The sequence below is a fragment of the Macaca nemestrina genome, chromosome 13 (assembly GCF_043159975.1).
Source record: "Macaca nemestrina isolate mMacNem1 chromosome 13, mMacNem.hap1, whole genome shotgun sequence".
NCBI lineage: Eukaryota > Metazoa > Chordata > Mammalia > Primates > Cercopithecidae > Macaca > Macaca nemestrina.
The window spans coordinates 70,049,861-70,072,169 of record NC_092137.1 but is presented as its reverse complement, the minus strand read 5'-3'; the positions used below and the strand labels follow the sequence as shown (position 1 = coordinate 70,072,169).

The window sequence follows — 22,309 nt, the reverse complement described above, 5'->3', positions numbered from 1 at the left end:
CCAACTTCAGTCAGTCTACTTTACCTTCTCAACAGTAAAACAAGCTGCTGTCAGGATTAAAACAGATAACCCATGGAAAGCATCTATCTCTATGTCTGACACATAGTAGAGCTTAATAAACATTTGCTATTATTGCTACTGTTGTTGTTACTGTTAGCAACCTTGAGGCTGAGTAAAATGAACTCTTTTTGAATAGAAAGATGGTCTCACGGTCAAGTGTTTTTACCCTAATATCAAGGAGATTCTAAATAGCAGCTAAGAACCAGGGGATACTTCTCTGGCCAAAAGTCCACTGAGACAAGGTCTTGGGGGCAGAGGCTAGGCCAGGTAGCTTGTAGTGCACATAGAATCACTGTACCTACCCAGCATGAAGGTGGTGGCCCCCAAGGAGCTAACTGGAGGGTAGCATGTTGGAAGACACTACCAGTGTTAAAGGAGGCAAAAATAAATTATTTAGGTAGATATTTAGGGTAAAGTGAGTCCCCAGCAGAAAACTTTCCTTTTAACAAAAAGCAGCTCAAAAATAGCTCCCTTTCTAATCACACACAGTTAAAAAAAATCACTTCTAACAACAAGCAACCTGAAAGTTCAGGCTGTAAAACACAGATAAGACAGCTTAAGCACAGAAGGAGGGGTGGAAGTCTCCTGGGTAATCGCCAAACTTCACACTTATACAGTGGGCCCCAGTAAAACAGTGGGTCTTAATAAGCACATTCCTTTCCCTTTAGGTGCACTAAGATAGAGAAACTAAAAGCAGACTGGGGGGATGCCTGCAGCTGCAAGAAGATGTATGGGAACAGACACAGAAACTCTCCCTCCCAGATAAGCAAGACAAAGAAACACAGACTAAGAGTCAGCCTATGTGGTCAGGGAATGGGATAAGAGCTGATAAAAAAATTCTGCTCTATACAGACAGCACACTTGGTCCCAACTAAACTGTCAGGCCCTAAGAGGATAAGATATCCCCTCCTCATGAGGCCCCTCCTCCCTAGACCATTTATAAAAACCCTGACATTTTTACTACTGCTTAGCAACCTGCTCTAGACCCCTCTCTGTGATTGTTCTGTTCTGTTCTTTTGCCTATTAAACTCCTGCTCCAAACTCACTCTATGTGTGTGTGCATGTCCTCGACCTCAATCTCCTTGGCCATGAGACCAAGAACCTCAGTATTTACCCCAGACAACAAGGCTGCTTCATTTTGAGGGCTCGTCCAGGATTTGAAGGTGACTTAATCAGAATGGTGAGTAAAGGAGCGGACTCTATTTTCACTTCCAAGTTTTCTTGTCCTCCATTTTAATTCTCTCAAATAACTATCAAAAACACCAGGCATCTGACAGCTGATTAAGGAGCCACAAGGGCTGGCCACCAGTCTTGAAGACTCAGATGTGAGGCTTGCCAGGGAGGGCATAGTCAATCCCCTAGTGACCTCAGGGTGCTGGGAATGTTGGCTCTGTCCAAACTAGTTTCTTTTCACGGAAAGCCTGGCTGTCGCTTGGGGCTGGAATAGGTCCTGGAGCAACTGAGAATTTCTGGCCAGGACCACACCCTGGTGTTATTCAAAAGGCTCCTGGACTGACCCCAGCCTCTGACTGCCTGACTGGGTGTCAGCCACAGGATCCCCAAGTTTTCCTGTTGCAAATCTTATTTTCCTCCTTTCCTTTCTGCAGTCACCATGTCTCCCATCCCCTCTCTGTATGAAATGCTGCAGGAATTTTTACAGCCCAGGAAATAATTCAATTAGACAGGCTTAGCAACCACCTTAGTAACCAGGAATACAGTTCAAGGGATTGCTGTTTTTGTGACTTTTTACAGATAGGGGGATTCCATGATCCAGATCTCAAAGGCTATTTAACTCCTAATGATAACACTTCCTGGGGTTGGGTGGAAGGTTACTTTCCCCCCAGTAAATGCCCCTCTGTCTACTTAGACTGTTTCTTTTCCCATGTGAGGAGCCAGCACTGTCCAGTCAAACTGGATAGCCCCTCTATGAGGCGAATTAACTTTCTCCTGTTAGGAGGTGTGCTGTGGGGACAGCTTGCCACAGGTCAGACTTCTCTCTCCGTCCTTTGTTTAAAGAGCATATGGAGGCAAAGTTACTGCCTGGTATTCCACTAGCACACCTAGTAAAATGGGAATCCTCTCCATGAGGAATCTTGTCTGCCCTTTGCTAAAAGTCTCTGGCTTTTCAGTTCTTCTCCCTTTTACATCCCTCTAACAGATATCAAACCTTACGCCCCCTCTGCAAGTGGGAGAGCTCTGCTTTCAGCAGTGAGGAGGAATATGTCCTCCAAAACCAAATTTTAGTCTCAGTACTCTCTCTGTTAGCAGGAAGGCCACCATTTGACCCTTATGTTCTCTGGAGACACCCATTCTGCCTACAACTAGAATGGCATCGAAATAGAAAGGGGATTTTATGTCTGGAAGTTTATTGGAAACACCACCTAAGAGTAAATTCTCTAGTCCGGTCCATAATAGCAGAGTATAAAGCTCAATCCAGTATACTCCCTCCATTAATGGGCCTTGCTCAAATGCAAGAGTTATATAATCTCTCCTGAGACTCATTTATCAAGAAGCCACGTGGGTCACACAGGTCTAGGAGGTCAGAGGGTAATTACCCAATTATTAGGCAGATGACTAAGGTCATACGGGTAAACATGACTAGCCCATTGATTAGGGCCTCTGGTATTATGCTTGGGGGTCACACCTGCAACCATGGGGCTGCAATTATGGTGCTGGGACCTGGGGACCAAGGAGGGAGAACAGCCGGGAGGACGCTCCTACTGTGTCCCCTCCTCCCTGAGTCACATTGAAAAGAACCAGAAGACCGAGGAACACCTCTACTCTTGTCTCTTTTTCAGATGGGTAACAAGCCATCTTCAGCCGGCGCTCCTCTGGAGTGCATTCTGAAGCACTGGGACTCCTTTGACCCTAAAACTTTGAAGAAAAAGCAGCTCATTTTCTTTTGCACAAGGGCGTGGCCTTCTTACTGTCTCTGGAATGAACAGACATAGACAGCTGAAGGGAGCCTTGATTTTAATCTTATCCAACAATTAGATCTTTTCTGTAGACAGGAGAGCAAATGGTCCAAGGTGCCCTATGCACAGGCTTTCTTGGCCCTGCGAGACAACCCAGACCTTAGCAAGCACTGCACAATTGACTCAGCTCTCTTAGCAATCATATCAGGCAGGTCTGTGGAGAGTAATTCCCCTAAGTCAGAAGAGCAAGTTTTGGAGGAGCCACTGGGGGCAGCTTCTAAGTGCCCCAGTCCTAGTTTTCCTAATCTGGGGCCCCCTCCAACTGCACCATCAGCTCCTCCAGCTCCACCATCTCCAAAGCTCCCCACTGCCCCGGCTTCACTCCTACCCCTACAAGAAATGCCAGATGGAAGGGGCACCTCTAGGGTACATGTTCCCTTCTCATTACAGGACCGTAGACAAATAAAGGAAGACTTGGGCCGATCTTCTGATGACTGTAATAGGTAGATAGAGACCTTCCAAAATCTAACTCAGGTGTTTGACTTCACATAGAGGGCTGTTATGCTGCTTCTAAGCCAAACCCTCACTGCAGCTGAAAAGCAGGCAGCTCCTGACATTAGAAGGAAGCCACAGAAACATGTTATAGGACCAGATAGTACCTTGGAAGATCTCCTGAAGGTGGCCACCTCAGTCTTTTACCATAGGGACTGGGAGGAGGCCCAGGAGAAAAAGAAAAAGTGACTAAGGCTCGAGTGGCTGCTTTGCAGGCTTGCAGAGTCCAGGATCCTCAGGAAGCAGCCACTAATTGCTACTGGTGTGGCAAGCCAAGGCACTTTGAGAAGAATTGCCCAGGCAACAAGAAAAAGCCACCTTGACCCTGTCCAGCCTGTGGTGGAGACCACTAGATATTAAACTGCCCCTGAAGATGGAGGTCACTAAGTCCAGAACTGGTCTCACAGATGGTCCGGCAGGACTGACAGGTCCCAGGGCTCAAACCCCTGGCTCCAGTGGCTCAGACTGCCATCACTGCTCAGGAGCCCCAGGTGATTCTGGAAATTGAAGAGAGGAGGGTGGGCTTCCTCCTGGATACTGGAGCCAGTCTCTCTGTTCTCTTGTACAATCCAGGCCTCCCCTCTTCCCATAGCACAACCATGGTGGGTGTCTCAGGAAAGACTCTAACCCAATATTTCTCTCAATCCCTTAGCTGTAGTTGGGGGGACTTATTATTTACACTTGCCTTCTTAATTATGCCTGAAAGTTCCACTCCTTTATTAGGTAGAGACACTTTAGCCCACATGGGCCCAGAGTCTTCATGGCCCCAGGACAAACTCTTTGTCTTCCCTTAGTGAAAGCCAATATTAATCCAGAAGTGTGGGCAACTCGAGGAAGAATAGGTCAAGCTAAAACTGCTAGGCCAGTTCAGATCCACCTTAAAAATCCCACTTCTTTCCCTAACCAGAGACAATGTCCTCTAAAGCCAGAGGCCAGAAAAGGGCTAGAAGCTATTATTAATAACCTAAAAATGCAGGGCCTCCTCAGACCCTGTAACAGTCCTTGCAACACCCCTATACTAGGAGCGCAAAAACCCAAGGGGGAATGGAGACTAGTTCAGGACCTCCGCCTCGTTAATGGGCCATAGTCCCAATTCAGCCAGTAGTCCCTAATGCCCACACCTTGCTGACTCAAATACCTGAAGGAACTAAATGGTTTATAGTCCTAGATTTAAAGGATGCCTTTTTCTGCATACTGTTACATCCTGACTCTCAATACCTGTCTGCCTGTAAGGATCCCTCTGGCCAGACTACGCAGTTAACATGGATGGTGCTGCCTCAGAGATTTCAAAACAGCCCTCATTCATTTGGACAAGCACTGTCAAAGGACCCTTCTAAGTTCTCCTGTCCTCAGCTCAGGGTCTTGCAGTGTGTCGATGACACTTTCCTCTGTGCCCCAATCAAGGAAGGCTCGGGAAGACGCTAAGACTTGCCTCCATTTCTTAGCTGAAAGGGAGTATAGAGTCTCAAAATCTAAAGCTCAGCTCTGTCAGACTTCAGTAAAGTACCTAGTTCTAGTCTTATCAGAAGGGACCAGAGCACCAGGTGAGGAAAGGATTAGGCCCATTTCCTTTGATAGTTAGGAAAATTCTTGGGCATTAAATGGATTTTGTAAACCGGGAGTACGTGGGTACAGGGAAATGGCTCATCCTTTATACTGCCTCATAAAAGAAACTCAAACAGTTAAAACTCACCCCTCTCTTTTTTGGGAACCTAAGGCTCAAAAAGCCTTTAACCAGCGAAACCAAGCCTTCCTGGCTAACACGGTGAAACCTCGTCTCTACTAAAAAGACAATAAAATTAGCCGGGCGAGGTGGCGGGTGCCTGTAGTCCCAGCTACTCGGGAGGCTGAGGCAGGAGAATGGCGTAAACCCGGGAGGCGGAGCTTGCAGTGAGCCGAGATCGCGCCACTGCACTCCAGCCTGGGGGACAGAGCGAGACTCCGTCTCAAAAATAACATAACATAACATAACATAACATAACATAACATAACATAACATAACAAACATAACATAACATAACAGCCCGCAGTCTTTCCATGGGGAAAGCATTCAGTCTCTACACAACAAAAAGGAAGGAAATGGCCCTGGAAGTTTTAACTAAGGCTTGAGGTCCAGCTCGACAGCCAGTGAGTTACTTAAGCAAGGAACTTAAAACTTGGTGGCCAAAGGATGGTCAGTCTGCCTCCAAGCAGTTACAGTAGAGGCTTTGCTGGTGCCAGAGGCCACTGGGTTAACCATAGGAAATAACTGTTTAACGCCACACAATGTAACAGGACTGTTGTCCTCTAAGGAAAGTCACTGGCTAATAAACAATTGCCTCCTCAAATACCAAGCTTTTCTGCTAAAGGGATCTGCAGTCCAGCTGAAAACCTACCCTTGCCTGAGCCCAGCCACTTTCTCCCAAAGAAAACTGGAGAACCTAAACATGATTGTGAACAGGTAAGTGGAGCAAACTGGGTAAAACAAATAATAAGAATCACTGTTTGCATTCTCTGTAAAGTTTTAATTAATGAAAAAGGATTTTCTTAAAGAACATTCAGCTCAATTAAAAGTGGATATCCAAGCTATGGTTATACTTAAAAGGCCTTTATATTTTTCTCTTCATAAATCTTCTTTTCCTGGAAAACATTTTTTTCTCAGTCGACTGAATTTTTTTTTTTTTTTAACTGTGTCTTGCCACTCTTGGTCTATCTAGAATGACTTCTGGTGGCCTGGGACTCCTTGGGGAAACAGAAAAGGCGCCACAAATCCCATTTTAGGAAAAAATCTGTTTTCCTCATGGAGCCTCTAGAATTAAAGGTGAATAAATACCTCTCAAAATCTGTCTTTGTCTTCTGGCTATGCTTGCTTATTAGGCCCTGGAAACTGTATTCCTAGTTCTGTTCTTAAAGAACCTCACTCGGAGGCCAATAATCCAACCGGAACATTGGCACGTGCAAAATCTTATAACTACTGGATCTTCTTCCTTTTGTCTGTGTGGTTACATGTGTGCTACTTATGTAATGTCTATTTAAAAAAGGAACTCTAATTAATTGGCCTAAGAAAAATAAGTGCGTAAGTCAAATATTTTTAAGGGAAAAATAAAAGCTGCGGTACCTTTCAGTTCATGTGACTTCAATCTTTAAAAATAAAAAGAGTCTTAGGAATTATTGGTAAAATACAAATGCCTTCAAGGTATAAAAGTGTGGTCTAAATTATGCAGCTCAAATACTAGGTTTGCTAAATATTTCAAGGTTGTTGTAAACTGCTTTTTTTCTTTTTCTTTTTTTTTTTTTTTTTTGAGACGCAGTCTTGCTCTGTCACCATGACTGGAGTGCAGTGACGCAAATCTTGGCTCACTGAAACCTTTGACTCCCTGGTTCAAGCGATTCTCCTGCCTCAGCCTCCTGAGTAGCTGGGATTACAGGCACGTGCCACCACACCCAGCTAATTTTTGTATTTTTAGTAGAGACAGGGTTTTACCATGTTGGCCAGGATGGTCTCTATCTCTTGACCTCAGGTGATCCACCTGTTTCAGCCTCCCACAGTGCTGGGATTACAGGCACGAGCCACTGTGCCTGGTCGTAAACTGCTTCTTTAGCCTTTAAAAACTGTCAACTTGCCTGCTTCACAATTGGTAGGACCTGGGAACATATGGAAGTAACCATGCCCCTAACTATGCTGAAAGGAGTCCAACTTTATCTGCATCTAGCACATAATTAAAACAACCTAACAGGTTTTAAAGTTAAAAATTACTATAAGTTACCATTATAACATGTGATTGAAACTACTGAACATGCAATTGCATGCAAAGTGTGTAAAAACAGTAAAAGATGTTTTTATTTAAAGATTATAAGGAGGCATGGAAATGTATATTTTGCTTAAAAATAAAGAATTGTCTTAAAGTAGAAGGTTTAAGCAAATTGTAAAAAAAGTTGTAAAAATTAATCTTGCAAAGAAAACTCTGTGTGTGAACATATTAACTAAATCAAAAGGGCATTATATGGTTTTTTTCTGTAAATTAATCACTGAAATAAAAGCACAGCAAGGTTTTCCTAAAATGCTAATCTACTCTTTAGAAAAACTTGTCAAGGGCTATAACAGGTATGTGAAAATCTCACTTCATGGTCAAACTGGTTAAAATTAAATAGGATTGTCTATAATGTTTCATTTAAAATTAAGGTTAACATTAATAGTAAACTAATGCAAAGGTAAAATTTAACTTTCTCTCTTAACACAGGAGTTTCATGGAATAGAAAAGAATGAATGGTTTTTGCTTTTTCAAATTTCTGGCTCATCATTTTGGCAAAAACAAAAAACTTATGGTAATCTAAAAGTCTATTTCATAATATCAAGTGTTTTAAATTTTAAATATACTTAACAGGCTTCCCAAAGTCAAACTTTAGTCTCAAGGTTGTCTTTCCTAACCCCTGGCTTTTGGGTGCTGCAGAGGACCCCCGAAGCATCTAGAAGAGAGGTAAACAGAATTATTTAACATGTTGAGGAACATAAAATTACCAAAATGATGTCTAATACTCTTCAGGTTATATTTTAGGGGATAATATTAACATGTGTTCCAAAACTGTATGGGATGTCTGTGGTTCTAGTGTCTGAATGTGTGCTATTACAATTAAGCTTGTTATGTTGGGTTTTTGAAAACCACAAAAATAACCAAATTTCTTTGTTAATTGTATTTCTGACTATCCAAACTGGACATTTTGTCATTTACAGACAATTGTTGTTTTGTTTTAATTCTCTTCAAAAGATGGTTTATAATCAAGCCGTGGGACTTCAATAAGTTCTCTCCAATGCAGGTTTGTCATGACCAAAAAATGTACAGGACTCATAAAAGGCTAAAATGTTTATCACTATCAAACAAAACAAAAGTTAATGGAATGAACTAAACTAATAGAAAACTAAAGCAATATTCCTCATTTATGCTTAGAACATGGCTAATCCTTATTTTATTTTTTAGAGTCAAAAAAACTTGTCTTTAGCTACAGCCTTTGATAACTAAGCAAAGTGTACTACTATAGGCAAAGTTTGGAGCATGTTTATTTCTCTCTGACTAATTCCTCTAGAATTTAGAAACTAGTTATAAATATTCTTAAATTACAACAATATAGTTGTTTGAATCAGTGCAACAAGAATCCATTTTCTCTTGCAACAAAACACAATCGGAAAAACTGGTTGTTTTACCAAGGCTTTGATTGGAAGGGTCTGTTTCCCTTTAAGGGATCAAGCTTAACTTGCTGAGCCAATAAAAAGCCCTGGGGAAAACTGGCCTCATACCTGTCTACACAGTCTCCACACCGGGTTCCTGACCTGCGGTGAGTAAAGAATGTCACTTTCTAACAGGCCTAGGAACCCCATGCTTCTGGAACCTCAAGAAGGAAAAGAATTTATCCAACTCACAGGTATTTAAAAGTACAAACCCATGGCTGGGCTTGGCTTTAAAAAGTCCTATCTAAAATTCCTCATGGAACAAGGTTCCATCAAAGCCAATCTAAAAGGCCTATATAAGGATGATTATTCTTGCTGTACTTTATGCAAATAATTAGGCCGAGTATAGGACTGAAGTCTGTTTTACAAACAGCCCAGTCCTATCATAGATTGTTTTTAACAAAAATGAGGACAAGAGAAAGAGAAATTATGTTTTAAAACTTATCATACCTCTGTTATTAACTTCTAGTCTCATTAGTTGTTTTTAAGTCCTTGCCGATATTTTAAACTATCCCTGCTTATTCCTGTCAACCAACCAGCAATCTCTGGCTGCAGCTCAGAGAAAACAGAAAGGCATGGGTGACAGAAAAATCTGGAAACATGTTCTAGTTCTGGGCAATTATCCTACAAATCCTGCCAGGTAAACTATAACCCCAAGGTTTCCCTCTTTTTGGGAAAGGAAGACCAAGGAAGCTAAATAAAGCCAAGCCCCATATACCCACTTACAACAGCACAACCCATCTGAATGGCTCATGGGTATCAAATAAACTCTGTTGTCATGGTTACGGCCTATCGTGCCCCCACTAATAACAGTCGTCTTAATACTCATATTTGGAACCTATATTCTAAACCTCCTTGTAAAGTTTATCTCTTCTCGTCTAGAAACCATCAAGCTTCAGATGGTGCCGCAAATGGAGCCGAAAATGAAACTGCCCTCCTACGAAGGACCCTTAAATCAGCCCCAGGAGGAAGCCCCAGCTGCTGTTCCCCACACAACACCACTCTCCAGCAGGAAGGAGCCAGAAGAAATGTCACCCACTTTCCCCTAGCGGCAGTTAGGGATTCTATTTCTGAGGGGGGAAATACGTTATAGGAGTCAGAAATTATTTAGGTAGACAGTCTACCTAAAAAACTGAGTCGCTGGCAGAAAACTTTCCTTTTAACAAAAAGCAGCTGAAAAATAGCTCCCTTTCTAATCTCATGCAGTTCAAAAAAAGTGCTTCTCTTCTAGCAACAGGCAGCCTGAAAGTTGAGGCTGTAAAACACAGAGAAGATGGCTTGAGCACAGAAAGACAGGGGGAAGTCTCCTGGGTAATCACCAAACTTCACACTTACACAATGGGCCCCAGTAAAACAGTGGGTCTTAATAAGCATATTCCTTTCCCTTTAGGCGCACTAAGATAGAGGAGCTAAAAACAGACTGGGGGGATGTCTGCAGCTGCAAGAAGATGTGTGAGAGCAGACACAGAAACTCTCCCTCCCAGGTAAGCAAGACAAAGAAACACAGACTAAGAGTCCATCTATGTGGTCAGAGAATGGGATAAGAGCTGATAAAAAACTCTGCGCTATAGACGTAGCACACCTGGCCCCAACTAACCATTGGGCCCTAGGAGGCTAAGACATTCCCTCCTCAGGAGCCCCCTCCTCAGTAGCCCGTTTTTAAAAATGCTGACAATTTTACTACCACTTGGCAACCTGCTCGGGAACCCTCTCCGTGATGGAGAGCTATTCTTTTCTTTTGCCTATTAAACTCCTGCTCCAAACTCACTCTCTGTGTGTGTGTGTGTGTCTGCAACCTCAATCTCCTTGGCCATGACATCAAAAACCTTGGTATTTACCCCAGACAACAAGGCTGCTTCACCAGCCTTCTCACATTAAATTCCACACATTGCATGTCAGTGCTGTCACAGCTGTGTCTATCACCACAGCAACAAGCAGAGGGACTCAAGGCAAGAATGTAGACTTAGCGCTGATGACCCGGAGCTTGAGATGGGATCTGCCTAGTGTGAGCCATGGCTCAGTTTCACTCACTATGTGACTTGGTGAGAGTTACTTGGCCTCTCTGGGTCTCAGTTTCACATGTGTAAAATGGGGCTAAAATGACAATAGGAATAGCTGCTTTCGCTAAATCACAGGTTGTTGCATGTATCCAATGAGATAATGTTTGTCAAAGTGCTTTGTAAATCTATGGCACCATATACATACCAGCACTAATTGGAAAACAAATGCATTTCTAAAATTTAATATGCAGATTCATGATGTTGTAATTCTTTTTTTTTTTTTTTTTTGAGACAGAGTCTCGCTCTATTGCCCAGGCTGGAGTGCAGTGGCACGATCTCGGCTCACTGCAAGCTCTGCCTCCCAGGTTCACGCCATTCTCCTGCCTCAGCCTCCCGAGTAACTGGGATCACGGGCGCCCGCCACCGCGCCCAGCTAATTTTTTGTATTTTTAGTAGAGATGGGGTTTTACTGTGTTAGCCAGGATGGTCTCGATCTCCTGACCTTGTGATCCGCCCACCTCGGCCTCCCAAAGTGCTGGGATTATAGGCTTGAGCCACCGCTCCCGGCCGATGTTGTAATTCAAAGCAGGTTTAAACAACAGGGGAAATCCATAATGAGTATATTAAATGTATCATTCTTTATTAAAGTGAAGAACTAATGCCCCTCCCCATCCAATTTGTCCCAACTTTTCTCAACTTGTCCCATGTGTTTTCTTTCCCTCCCTCCCTCCTTCTCTTCCTTCTTTCTTTCCTTCTTCCCTTCTTTCCCTCTTTCTTTCTTTCTTTTTTGAGATGGAGTCTCACTCTATCTCCCAGGCTGGAGTGCCATGGTGAGATCTCAGCTCGCTGCAACCTTGCCTCCTGGGTTCAAGTGATTCTCCTGCCTCAGCCTCCCAAGTAGCTGGGATTACAGGTGTGTGCCATCATGCTTGGCTAAATTTTTTATTTTTAGTATAGATGGGATCTTGCTATGTTGGCCAGGTTTGTCTCAAACTTTTGGCCTCAAGTGATTTGCCCACCTCAGCCTCCCAAAGTGCTGAGATTACATGCGTGAGCCACCACACCCAGCCTCCCTTGTGTTTTATTAAAGGAAGACCCACGTGATGGCCAGCAGAAATGGCACCCTCCTGTGTGACCCTGTGATATGCAATGCACGCAGGAGGATTCACTTCTAGCAGGACACTTACCGAGCCCTTTCATGGCCTTCCTCAGGGTCTGGGCATCTTCCACGGCGTTGAATCCTGAAGCAGCTTTGACAGTACCTCCTTTGGTTGCCTGAGCACAAAAGACAGTGATGTTACTGAGAGGCAGCCTCTTACCAACATGGAGTCATCTCATTCGGCAAACATTTGCTAAGCACTAACCATAGCCTAGACAGTATTCTGAGTTCTAGGGATACAGAAGTGACCGTGAAAAATGGAGCTCTTGCTCCCGGGGACTGATGCTCTAGCTCATGGGAGGCAGACAGTGAACAAGCCAACAATTCTCAATTCTATGAACTGCCTGGGGGTGAGCAGTGCTGTGAAGCAGATAGAGAGGTCCTACAGGCCCATTCTGAGGAGTGACATTGAGGTTAAGAGCTGAATGAGATGAAGCAGCTGCCCATGCAAAGACGGAGGCAAGGGTTATGGGCAGAGGAAACAGCTCCTGCAAAGACCCTGAGGCCAGAACTAGTTTGTAGGGAGAGCAGGATAGAGGCCAGTGTGGCTCAAGTTGGTGGGCAAGGAGGGGAGGGGAAGATGAACTACATCACCATGGAATCCTGGTCCCCCCAAAAGGGAAAAATATCAAACCTGAATCCAATCAAGCCTCTAGAGCCAAAAACAAATTTACAGTAAACAGGAGACAGGAGAATGTTAAACCACACCAAAGCGTTGCAGTCAGCAAAATCCAGACTCTGAGACACAGCACTTAACAAACGACCTAGTTTCTTTGACAAACAAATGGCAAGGAGAATTTAAAGAGAGAGATGGAAGGGAAATACAGTTTAAAAGACATTGAAAAGGAACATCAATGATCATAATGTGAACCTGTAGTACCATAATTTGGATCCTAAATTAAACAGTAAAAAACAAAAGACATTTATGAGACAATGAAAATTTGAACATTGACTTGACATTTGATGACACTAAGGACTTGGTTTTAACATTTTTAGGTATAAGAACGGCATTATGGTGATTTTTCATTTTGAAAAGAGGTTTAATCTACTGAAATAGTTTACAGATGAAATGATAAGATGTCTTGGTTTGCTTCCAAATCACACAGGTGGAGAGAAAGGGGAGGAAGTGGAGATAAAGAAGAAACAGGCCGGACATGGTGACTCACCCCAGCAATCCCAGCACTCTGGGAGGCTGAGGCGGGCGGATCTCTTGAGCCCAGGAGTTTGAGACCAGACTGGGCAACATGGTGAAACCTCATCTCTACAAAAACATACCAAAAAATTGGCTATGCATGGTGGCACAGGCCTGTAGTCCCAGCTACTCAGGATGCTGAGGTGGGAGGATCTCTTGAGCCCAGGAGGTGGAGACTGCAGTGAGCCGAGAGCACACCACTGTGATCCAATCTGGGCGACAGAGTGAGACCCTGTCTCAAAAAAAGACAAAAAACAAGAGTGACGATGAGTTAATAATTATTGACAGGTACACAAAGGGGTTCCTTATAGTATTCTGTTTACTTTCATATATGTTTAAAGTTTTCCATAATAAAAATATTTAAATAAATGAACTAAAAATAAAAAAGAAGGCAATCAGAGAGGTGGGCTGGGACCAGAGCAAGGCAGCCCTTCAAGCCAGGTAAGGAGTTTGTATTTTATTCTAAGTGCAGTGAAAGCCACTGACAGGTTTTGAGCAAGGAGATGGGGACACAGGATCTGACTTAATGATTTAAAAGATCCCCTGGGCTGCTGTAGGGAGACGCAGAGACCATTTGAGAGTCTGGGCCAAGATCTGGGGGTGGGATATGAGCTAGACTAGGGTGAAATAGTTAAGATGGAAATAAACAGGAGAACAGACAGCTCAGCACATGTTTTGGAGCAAAGGCGACAGAACTTGCTGATGGACTGACGTGGGAGGTGAGGAAAGAAAAGAATCAAGTATAACTCTAAATCTTTTCCCCTGAGCAGCTGGGTATCATTTACCCAGATGGGGAAAACCGGAGGAAGACTACTAGATTTAGGGTGGCAGTGTGGGGTGGGATTTAGAGGTTCTATGTTGGAAATGTTAAGTTTGGGATGTCCATTAAATATCCCAGTGGAATTGTCAAAAAGACAATTGGTTACACAGTATAAGTCTAGAGGTCACATCCAGCATAATAAAGTTAGGACGCATCAGCATTTGGGTGGCACTTGATGAGATGACCTGGAAAGAAAGTGAAAATAGGGACAGGAACTTAGGATAAGCCTGGGTCTCTCCAACAGTACAGGTCCAAGATGGGAGAGCCCAGAAAGGATGGCTGAGAAGGGGTGGTCCTTGAGCTCATAGGAAATCCAGGATCGAGCACTGTCCAGAGGCTGAGGAAGGAGGGAGTAGCTGGCGCTTGGTCTAAGAAGCTTAGTGGGAAGGAGCATAAGCACTGGAGTGGGGTATGAATCTTACCTTTACCTCTTTCTAGCTGTGTGGCCTGGGACATTTCATTTTTCTCACTTGTATATTGGGAATAATGATAACTCACAGAAACAGGATAATATAGGAATGTACTTAGCACAAAACCCAGAAAAAAGTAAACACTAAAACAAAAACTCAGAATCATCATCATCATCATCATCATCATCATGAAAGAGGACTTCAGCTGTGCCTCCATAATAAATAAAATAATGAGATTCTTTCATCTATTTCTTGTATTACACCTCCACACAAGCCTATGGGGTAATGCCAAAGCAGAATCTAGGATGGAGCATTTGTACAAGGTGGCAAAAACGGTGTGGAATAGAGTTAAAGTTTTCTGATAATCTAATTAGATCCAAGAATGTAATATGGGCCATCTAAAGGAATGGAGGATTTTTATACCCTTAGTGCAGTTCTCTAGTGAGCCTGACTTGAGCTTACTGCACTAGACCACCCTGGCCTGGACCTCTCAGGCCCATAGTGGCCCACATCAAGCCCGTCCAAGTCCTCAGGTACCCAGGGCATGGGCCTTCTCTGCTGCAAGACCAGGCTTTCATGTCCTGGATATGATAAACATTTAGCACTTGGTCATCACCCTTTTACGTCTGACAGAGGAACGCAGAAATGTATGACATCAACTTCCTTGGGCACTGTTATTGGATGAATTGTATCTCCCCCACAAAAAAGACACATTGAAGTCCTAACCTCCAGCACCTCAGAATGTGACCTTATTTGGAAATAGGGCCGCTGCAGATTAATCAGTTAAGTTGAGGTGATACTGGAGTAGGGTGGGCCCCTGATCCAATATGACTGGTGTCATTATAAGAAGATGTGGACATGAGAAGACAGAGGTAAAAGGGGCAAGCACCGTAGGACAAAGGCAGAGATGGAAGTTATGCAGCAGCAAGCCAAAGAATAGCTAGGACTGCCAGCAAACCCCCAGAAGCTAGGAAGAGGCCCAGAAGGCTTCTGCACAGGTGTGAAAGGGAACACAGCCCTGCTGACACCTTGCTTTGGGTTTCTGGCCTCCAGAACTGTGAGGCAACACATTTCTATTATTCTAAGCCACCCAGTTTGTGCTATTACTTTGTTTTGGCAGCTTCAAGAAACTAACAGAGGTACTTTACTTCTTTTCTTCTATTATATATCAGTAGTAATACGCAAATTGGTGACTTGCTGTCAGAATTCCAACATGGCCTTTGGCCCCAGCATGAGACAGCTTTCTCAGTTGAATGTTTCACAAGGTTCTTTTGGAACTCCTGTATTGAAAAATTTTTGGATGGCATTCAAACACTGCATTCAACTATTAAGCAAACTACATTGCTGAGGGACACTACTGTGGGATTAGGATTAATAGATAATAAGGTGAATCGATAGAGGAATTGGCAAGGGTGGTTCTGTTTACCAGTTAGCATTCTTAGTGACTCTTTTTCTCTAGGAAAAAGATCAAGAAATGTGTTCCCTGTTAGCCCATATTGATTAAATTTCAGAGTATAATATACCATTATCCATTCTGGGAAGACACGGAATTCTGTCCCAAGAGGGCCCATTGTGATAGCAGGCAAAGGAAACAGAGAGGATACAGAAAGGAATGATGAAAATGAATAGATAAAAATAGGTGCCATATCACAATTGATGAAATGTTGTTATTACATTAATAATGAAGAAGATATATGCCAAAAAGAACGGAATACAATACAATGGATACTAATGAGCAAAAAAAGGAATGGAGGAACAAACTACTGATGCAACAACACGGATGAATTGCAAAAGAATATAACGCCCAGAAAAAGAAGTCAGACACAAAATAGTACCTACTCTATGATTCCATTTATAGGATGTTCTAGAACAGGCAAAACTAACTTATGATAACACTCAGAAGAGCAGTTGCATTGCCTGTGTGGAGTGGAGGGTGGGAAGGGGAGTTGATACGAAAGGGGCATGGAGGAGCTTCTAGGAATGATAAAATGTCCTACCTCGATACACGAGTAGGTTATGTGGGTATATACATTTGTCAAAACTTATCGACCAGTAACCTTAAAGGATGTGCATTTCACTATATGCAAATTATATCTCCATAAAACATGTTTTAAAATCTTGAATACAATGATTTAAAAACATATTGTAGAGAATTCAGCAAATTTTTTAAACATTAAGAAGAAAGCAGGGCACGGTGGCTCATGCCCGTAATCCCAGCACTTTGGGAGGCCAGGGTGGGTGGATCATGAGGTCAGGAGTTCGAGACCATCCTGGCCAACATGGTGAAACCCTGTCTCTACTAAAAATACAAAAAAATTAGTCAGGTGTGGTGGTGGGCACCTGTAATCCCAGCTACTTGGGAGGCTGAGGCAGGGGAATCGCTTGAACCCAGGGCGGAGGTGGTAGTGAGCCGAGATCACGCCATTGCACTCCAGCCTGGGCAACAGATTGAGCCTCTGTCTCAAAAAAACAAAAAAACAAACAAACAAAAAAAAAATTAAGAAGAAAATTAAAACATAACCACTAGAGTAAATAATTTTAATGATATGAAATGTAATATAAACATTACATTATCTCATTAGCATAGAGAAGAGATAAAGCATAAGATCAGAGTGAATACATAACTTGTTTCCTATTTTCCTGTACTAAGTAGAGGAAAAGAAAGGCTATAAAACTGTTGTTTATCCTCTTATTACTCTTATTGAAAAATCATTATACATATGAGTAAGGTCTAAAATAAAATAATGGCAAATAGTTGGTGTTTCCAATGTTGTGACTGGATAGTGTGGTTTTCTTTTTAAAATGTCCTTTATCTGTCTAATAAATAATAGTCATGATAGAAAAACAGGTTTTAGGAGGAAAGATGAGAGCAACTGAGGTAATTTTCCTAGAGTGGAAAGCACACAAAGAGCCACTTAATTACAGTCTTCATTTGTAGGAAAGCTGTGAGCCTACTGAAGACAGGAAAAGCATCTCATTAATTCTGGGTCCCAGTACCACATCTGGCACAAAGTAGGGGCACCATAAGCATTTCTGAATAAATATTCTCCACGTTGGCTAGGCACAGTGGCTCATGCCTGTAATCCCAGCACTTTGGGAGGCCAAGGTGGGAGGATTGCTTGAAGCCAGGAGTTTGAGACCAGCTTGGGCAACATAGCGAGCCCCTCATCCCTATAAAAAATAAAAATAGGCCAGGCTCGGTGGCTCACGCCTGTAATCCCAGCACTTTGGGAGGCTGAGGCGGGTGGATCACGAGGTCAGGAGATCAAGACCATCCTGGCTAACAAGGTGAAACCTCATCTCTACTAAAAGATACAAAAAATTAGCCGGGCCTAGTGGTGGGTGCCTGTAGTCCCAGCTACTCGGGAGGCTGAGGCAGAAGAATGGTGTGAACCGGGAGGCGGAGCTTGCAGTGAGCCGAGATAGCGCTACTGCACTCCAGCCTGGGCAACAGAGGGAGACTCTGTCTAAAATAAGTAAATAAATAAATAAAAATAAATAAAATAAAAAATAAAATAAATAAATATTTTTTTAAAATTCTCCATGGCTAGGGAGAATCAATCAGCAAGAAATTGATTTTAAACTAAAGCATGAGAGATTTGGGGCACACATGAATAAGCCTTTGACTGTCAGAGATCATGAAGAAATTTCTGGAACATCTAATGCAAAAAAAAAAAATTAAGAGTATATTACTCTTTGTTCAGGATAATTCACTTTACACATCCATCTCCCTAAAGGAAGGCAAATCTCAAGCTGGAAGGCTCTCCGGTTCCTTTCTAGGTATAAGATTTCCACTTCTATTATTGCTTCCTCCAGAAGACCATGGACCAGAATTACTTGTCTATTCAGAAACATATTTGGGTGAGAGAAGGCGAGCAGATGGCCAGCCTTAGGTAGAGCCATGTTTTCAGCTAAGAGGCTCAGCTTCCACCTCAGAGCTGAACTGTACAGAACTCTCAAAGGGATTCAATTCGATGCTTGTTCCAAAGATCAGATAACCAAGGTCCAAGGTGTCTGATTACTGTGTAAAGCAAGAGGCGGCCGACACACCCATATTGTTAGGAAATACCCCTCTTCAAGAGCCTCAAATGATGTGGCTACCTCAGAATATGGATAGCAGTCCTCTTCTGGTGGTAGAACCTGCAGAATTTTTAGTTTTTCCTTTTTAAATGTTCTAAAATAAACATGTAGTGCCTCTGTAGACAGAAAACTACAACTTGTTTCTATATTCTCAGGATGTTAAAAGAATTCAAATAATTCTCTCTTTGAATCAGTTTTCAAGGTCAAGTTGCTTACCACCCCTAAAAGAAATTTAAATGATGTTTAGAAATAGATCTGCCTTTTCATGTCCTCCTCCCTTCCCTCTATTGAGTAAACAAGGCTTTGTTTAAGCTAACAGTCGCTGCGCCCACATTCTGTACCTGTTAGCAGCTGGCACCAGATAAAGTTGAGGTAGTTCACAACTTACCACGGCCATGACTCTAGGTCAAGATCAGAGTTCAGTCACCCAAGCAGAAGTTCTTCTGTGATAAAAGCAGAGGGGAAATGATTGTGATCAAGGAAATGGCATTAAAATCATTCATCAGGATAACTTGCAGTTTGCATGAAGCTAAGCCATGAGGAAATGACATCCAACTTAATCAAAAGGCCAGTTACTGATTAGCCAAAGATACAAGGAGTGGGCTAGTAATTAGAGAAACTGTTAAAAAAGTCAACTTTATCATACTGGTAAAATATTTTCCTACCTGTTCTTCTGTTTGGAGATACACACGACAGAAAGGATTCCTATTGTTTTGTTAGGGTAAGGTACCATTACTTGTACTCAAGCTGGACACAGATTCTGAACTGAATGTTATAGCAGACCAGAAGAGGTTCCCCCTTTGAGAAAAGAGATAATCCAACTGCATCAGAGGAAAGTACAGCATACCAGCCTCCCCTCCGTGTGTGCATCTGTGTGAGTGTGTTTGTGTGTGTGTGTACGTGTGTGTGTGATGACAGGCCAGCAGCCCAACCAACATGAGAATCTTTTCATTTCCCAATGGCGATTTTTACTGCCACCATTCTAGGATTAAAGGTGTTTCTTCCCTTTAAGCTGCAGGCTTATCCACTCAACTTTGTCCTCGGTTTTCAGTACCCCCTCTTTCATCATCATCACACATTTCTTTCAGTTGTTCAGAATGCAAGAAATGTCTTCATTGTAGTCTAGGACTCTTGTGGAGTTCTCATGATATATAAACAGTCCCCTAACGGCAGCCCACCACCTCCTGTTCCCATATCTAAGTCATATGAACAAGGCACCTTCTCTTTTCTTGCTTTTTTTGAGTCAGGGTCTCCCTCCATGTCCAGGCTGGAGTGTAGTGGTGCAATCATAGCCCACTGCAGCCTCAAACTCCTGGACTCAAGCGATCCTCCTGCCTCAGCCTCCCGAGTCACTGGGACTACAGGTGCAAACCACCTGGATAAGGTTCCTTTTCTCAGAATTTAGTTAGATCCTCGATACTCAAAGAGTCATCTGAGAACCAGGAGTACATGCATTCCTGGGAGCTTGTTAAAAATGCAGAATCTGACTGGGCACGGTGGCTCATGCCTGTAATCCCAGCACTTTGGGAGGCCGAGGCAGGTGGATCATTTGAGGTCAGGAGTTTGAGACCAGCCTGGCCCACATGGTGAAACTCCATCTCTACTAAAAATATAAAAATTAGCTGGGGGATAGTGGCACACGCCTGTAATTCCAGCTACTTGGGAGGCTGAGGCAGGAGAATCACTTGAGCCTGGGAGGCAGAGGTTGCAGCGAGCCAAGATCATGTCACTGCACTCCAGTCTGGGTAACAGAGTGAGACCCTGTCTCTAAAGAAAGAAAGAAAGAAAAAGCAGAATCTCAGGTCCCTACCCCAGACCTACTCCCAGAATCTGCATTTTTAGAAGATTCCCCAAATATTTGCCTGTACAGTAGTTTGAAAAGCACTGGTCTAGATAATCTGACCAAGCAGCGTGCCTTTTGATGATAACTAAGTCCTTCTTAACCCACCTTATTACCACTTAGGCCTTGTTTGATCACATTTGCTTTTTACCTTCCAGTTTCATTCTTCCTGTTTCCCATCATTCATTGCCGACTGACCCCCTATTACCTGCGGGTTCAACTAAGGGGAGAACCAACTAGTCCTGGGGCACAGCCTGAGCAACGGTGCAGAGGTGGGAATGAGCTGCAGTTTCAGGGATAATGAGGAAATGCGGGCATGACAGCAGAGGGCTCATTCCAGGGAAAGCTCAGAAACAAGGTTGGAAAAGCCAAAGCAAACTGAATGGTATGGGCCTTGCATGCCTGGCTGAGGAGTCTGGCTTTAGAGCATACCACAGGTCATGGGAATACTGTGGAAAGCTTTTTGTTATTTGCAGAGAAGTGCCATAATAAAAGAAAAACTTTAGCAAGGTACTGTACTTTACTATAGGGTAAACTGGAAAGAGAGACTGGAGTGAGGGAGAAGGAGTTAAGAAGGCTTGAGAGATGACTACAGGAACAGATGGGTAGAGGCAAAGGCCTGGGCAGGGTGTGGCACTGAAATATGATATACGGAGGATGTTTGGAAGGCTTTATCAGATGTAGTGACTCATGGACTGTATAGATTTACTCATTCAATCACCAAATGTTCCTAAATGACCTCTCACAACACTTCTCCAGGCACACTTGTTCTGTTGATAGAGATAATGCAGTGGATAAGACAATGAACCTGCTGTCAAGGCATTTATAGTCTACCAGAAGAGATAAACAACACATTTATTTTTTAATTTTATTTTTTACATAACTAGACATCTTTATCTTTTGACAAATAGTTTTAACAAACGTAATTTTCAAGCTCTTTCCACAATAGAAATCATTACTTGAGCCCCTTATTTCATTAAAAAAAAAAAAAAAGGATTCATTCTGACTTCTCTTTCCTTTCTTTTGGAGGCAGAGTGTTGCTCTGTTGCCCAGGCTGGAGTGCAATGGCACGATCTCGGCTCACTGCAACCTCTGCCTCCCGGGTTCAAGTGATTCTCCTGCCTCAGCCTCCTGAGTAGCTGGGATTACAGGCATGTGCCACCATGCCTGGCTAATTTTGTATTTTTAGTTGAGATGGGGTTTCTCCATGTTGGTCAGGCTGGTCTCGAACTCCCAACCTCAGATGATCCGCCCGCCTTGGCCTCCCAAAGTGCTGGGATTACAGGCGTGAGCCACTGCGCCTAGCCCAACTTCTCTTTCTAAATGCCAGATATACGTCAACCAGGCCTCTCCTGACCCCAGAGACAGCAGACTTGGTGACAGTGCCGATATCTGCTGTAGAGATGCATTGTAATTTGGCTAACTCTAATTAGTTCTGATATTAACAGGCCCAGCATAGGCTGCTAAAACACTTTGACAATTTTAAAATATATTTTTAACTCTTACTTCTAACTTCTACTCAACTTCTTTGCCACCAACAACAAATTTTAGAAGGAATAAATGAGATAATTTCTGATTTTGGCGAGATGATGAAAATATAACAGGATGACAGCACAGAACAAGGATCGGCAAACCACAATAGCTCATGGGTGAAATCCTGCTTTTGTATGACCTACAAGCCAAGAATGTTGTTATATTTTTTTATAATTGACTAAAAAATCAAAAAAATGATATTTTATGACATGTGAAAATTATACAAAATTCAAATTTCAAAGACTTATTGGAACAGTCACACGTGTTTGTTTACATTTTGTCTGTGGCTACTTTCAAGCTACAACAGCAGAAATGAGTAGTTGTGACAGAGACCATGCAGCCCAGGAAGCTAAGAATATTCACTGTCTGGCCCTTCACAGAAAACATTCGCTGACCCCTGACATGGAAGATAACAGGATCAGGTTACCAGGAAGGAGCTGGCCTGGGCAGGGCGATCCAGGAGGCATCTCTGAGTTGACATCTGAACTAAGACCTGAATGAAGGGAAGGGGCTAGCCATTCAAAGTTCTGAAGGAGAACTCTCAG

At 43.0% G+C, this 22,309-nt stretch overlaps 1 protein-coding gene and 1 long non-coding RNA gene across 3 annotated transcripts in view; one reads left to right on the top strand and one right to left on the bottom strand.

The window, feature by feature from the left end:
• LOC105465207 (annexin A4) overlaps positions 1 to 22,309 on the bottom strand; it is an 81,086-nt gene that overhangs the window by 27,010 nt on the left and 31,767 nt on the right. Inside the window, exons 1-3 of one of the 2 annotated variants that reach the window (XM_011713485.3) lie at positions 19,057 to 19,149; positions 18,780 to 18,834; positions 11,918 to 12,005 (exon numbers count right to left, since the gene is read on the bottom strand). In XM_011713485.3, coding sequence (XP_011711787.1) covers positions 11,918 to 12,005; positions 18,780 to 18,788 — 97 coding nt within the window. In that variant the 5' untranslated portion in view covers positions 18,789 to 18,834; positions 19,057 to 19,149. Of the gene's footprint in view, positions 1 to 11,917; positions 12,006 to 18,779; positions 18,835 to 19,056; positions 19,150 to 22,309 lie in introns of those variants that run through there. The other variant, XM_011713484.2, reaches the window with a different exon arrangement.
• LOC105465206 (uncharacterized) lies at positions 7,541 to 13,891 on the top strand. Its single transcript, XR_977368.3, has 3 exons — positions 7,541 to 8,924; positions 9,613 to 10,214; positions 12,996 to 13,891. It is a non-coding gene; the product is annotated as an uncharacterized lncRNA (long non-coding RNA).